Source organism: Mus pahari, chromosome 15 (genome assembly GCF_900095145.1).
Source record: "Mus pahari chromosome 15, PAHARI_EIJ_v1.1, whole genome shotgun sequence".
Lineage (NCBI taxonomy): Eukaryota > Metazoa > Chordata > Mammalia > Rodentia > Muridae > Mus > Mus pahari.
In genome coordinates, this window is record NC_034604.1 from 11,686,991 (window position 1) to 11,690,080 (window position 3,090).

A 3,090-nucleotide genomic window follows, 5' to 3' on the forward strand; every position below is an offset into this window, starting at 1 on the left:
CACACACACACACACACACACAGAGAGAGAGAGAGAGAGAGAGAGAGAGAGAGAGAGAGAGAGAGAGAGAGAGAGAGAGAGAATGATTAAGTGTAGAATCCTTGCCACCCGTGCCTTGCCTATTTGAGAATGGCATTGTTAGAGCCATAACTATTACAGTTGATGTTTCTGATGGTTGATATTAATTTTCAACTGGGAAAAAAAATCTAAAACCACTCACCAGAACAACTTCTGCTCACACTAGTGAGGGATCATCTAGATTAGAGGTATCCCTGGTCACACATGGAGTATGTTTTCAGTTACACTAACTGAAGCAGGAAAACCTACTCTGAGGTCTGGTGGCACCTCCCAGCTGCAGCAGCCCAGACAGAAGGACCTTTCTGGCGAGTTCATCCAGTCCATGGCTGCTTCTGCTGCCATTTTTTTTTCTTTCTGACACAGGAACTCAGTTTCCTTGGCCTGGCAACGTGAAGATAAGTGGCTCTCCAGGGATGCTCCAGGCTGTTAGCCCCAGATTGGAACTCAGCGCATCTAGCCTTGGGGACTGGCCAGCTAACATGTAAAGAAAAGCAAAAGCATTCCTGATAGATGCTTGCTTCTGCCTATTGAACTCAGGTTCTCTGTGTTTAAGGTTTAATAAATTAAGGGGTATCTGGCACAGACTACACAAAAGCTGTGTCTTTATATTTGAGTGACTTAACAACAGGAACTAAAGTTGGAGGTGATTTTTGAAGTCATTAGTGACTTAGATAAAGGATAAGATTGTCACAGAAATATATGAAAAGTGACTTCGATTTCCTTGAGTATTTTCTGGGAATGTTCCAGCCAAATGCAGAGCCTATATGAAAGTAGAGAGAAAACTATTTGGGAGACCATAGGAGAAGGATGGGAGAGAAGCTAGGGTAACGTAATGGGAGGGGTAAAGACAAAGTGTAAAACAAATACATGAGGAGGCTACAGTGACCCCAGTGTCCCTGACTGGTCTCCAACTCCATCAGTACCCAAAGGTAGTCTGAGCTTTGAGACTCATCCACAGGCCTCCATCTTTAAGAGCTCTAGCACAGGCACACCCTACCACATCCAATTTATGTGCTGATGGGGATAGAATGCAGGGCATCATGTTCATTTGACAAGCACTCTACTAACAGAGCCACATCCAAAGTCTCCTGAAACCCATTATTTGCATGCTAACTAAAAAGACAATAAAAAGTAACATCAACAATAAAAAAGCAGAACAACAGAAAAAGAAAAATGTGCCTTGCTCAGTATAAATGCAGACTTACCACCTTTCTCCTTGGCAACTGTGAGTTATAATTTACACCAGGGAAAAGGAAAGAAAAAAAAGCCACAGAGATTTGTATCTGTGAGTGAAATTTGAGCAGTGTTTTGCCACAGGCCAATGTCAGTCTTTTCAGAGTCTCTTAAGTGAGTAACATGTGGAGGCCCTGCAGTTCAGCTGGCCTGTAGAAGGGGTCAGTGGGCTGGGCAGTACAGCTTTTGGTGATGGCCTCTCCTGCTTTATCCCATGGGTGGTTACATGTCACAGACTGAGTATGGAGAGTGTGGAACAGATAGGAAGCCATCAGCCAAGTTAAGAAAGACAGATGACCCTCAGGTGCCTTTCTGCTCTAGTGGACCCAGGTAGCTCTTCAGTTTAGCTGGTTGAATTAACACTTGCGAGGTCAGAGGAGAGTTACCTGAGTTGTGAGAGTATTGGTTCCAGAGATCACAATACGGTCATGGGAACATTTCTGTGTTTGGAATGGCAGATCATTTTTGGTAGGATGAGGTAGAGGGAAGGAGGAGGTTGAGACAGATGAGAAAGTACACAGCCATTCACAGATGAGTGAGGTATTGGTTCTCAGAACCAAGATTGTATCTATTGCTCATAGCCAATAGTGAGCAAAGCCTGTTTGAAACATTTACTAATGCTTAAGTATTCACATTTAAAATGCATTTGAATTACAGTTCATTCGAAGGCGAGGAAATACCTGATTCATGATGTGTTTCTGGATTTTTCCTGTAGTCACTGAAAAAGAAAGCAGAAAGAAATTTTATATGAAGTCACACTCATCAAGACAAAGTATAGGACTTGTGACCCTGCTTGGTCCTCAACCAAATCACCTCAAGCTGCCATGGGCTCTGTGGACAAGGCTCTGAATCACCATAGGGACATAGACAGGTGTGGCAAGAGGGAGAACATGATGTCAGAGCCTGAAAAGAACATGCTAGGCAAGGATGACTGGTGTGCAGTGGACATTCGCTAAGCATGATGGCTAGCCAGCTGTACACAACTGTGCCAGAGCAGCAAAGGGGAGAAAGGCTGGAACCTGTCAATGCTTCCAGACCAAGACAACCCCTGGAAAGCCAAGCACTGAGCTCAGGACGCTCTAGCTGGTCGACAACTCAGGGTCCTCCTACTTCCTCCCCACTGTGGAGGTTACAGGCATGAGCTGTGAATCACTATTTCCAAAACATCTCTTTGTCTGGAAAATGGCCAAGACCTTTTTCATTGTCACAGTGTTGCTGGTGACTGAAATACAAGCCAGTATCTCAGGCAATACCTTGATCAGGATAGGAAAAGTTTAATGGACAGAAGGCAGCAGATCAACATCCAACAAACTGCAAAGTTGTGAAGACACCCCAGCATGGCCAGTGTCATGTGTATCTCACACAGGAGTTAAAATCTTCAGCAAAAATGAATCAACAACCAAATTAATTTCCAAGAAGGCAAAGAAAGAAGAAAGTTGGCAGCACCAAAATTATTGTTTGCAAATAGTTTTATGCTGAATAATTTATTAAGCATGCCTTTAACAAATAAACCTTAATTGAAGTAATCTCAGAGCCAGATAATACAGATGTAAAGCAATATTGTATGCTACTATGAATGTATTCCCAGAACTTGGGAGAGTGAGACAGGAGCATTACTGGCTTGAGGTCAGATTGGACTACAGAGTGAAATTCTGTCTCAAAACCAAACCAAAACCAAAACCAAAACCAACCCAATTAAAACCAAAATAAATAAATAAATAAATAAACAAATAAATAAATAAATAAATAAATGAAAAATTAAACAAACACACACACACA

At 42.4% G+C, this 3,090-nt stretch overlaps 1 protein-coding gene across 2 annotated transcripts in view; it reads right to left on the reverse strand.

Moving 5' to 3' along the window:
* Chst9 (carbohydrate sulfotransferase 9) overlaps positions 1–3,090 on the reverse strand; it is a 153,436-nt gene that overhangs the window by 36,972 nt on the left and 113,374 nt on the right. For both annotated transcript variants that reach the window (XM_029546720.1, XM_029546721.1), the window contains one exon: positions 1,992–2,029. In XM_029546720.1, the coding sequence (XP_029402580.1) occupies positions 1,992–2,000 (9 nt within the window). In that variant the 5' untranslated portion in view covers positions 2,001–2,029. The remainder of the gene's footprint in view (positions 1–1,991; positions 2,030–3,090) is intronic.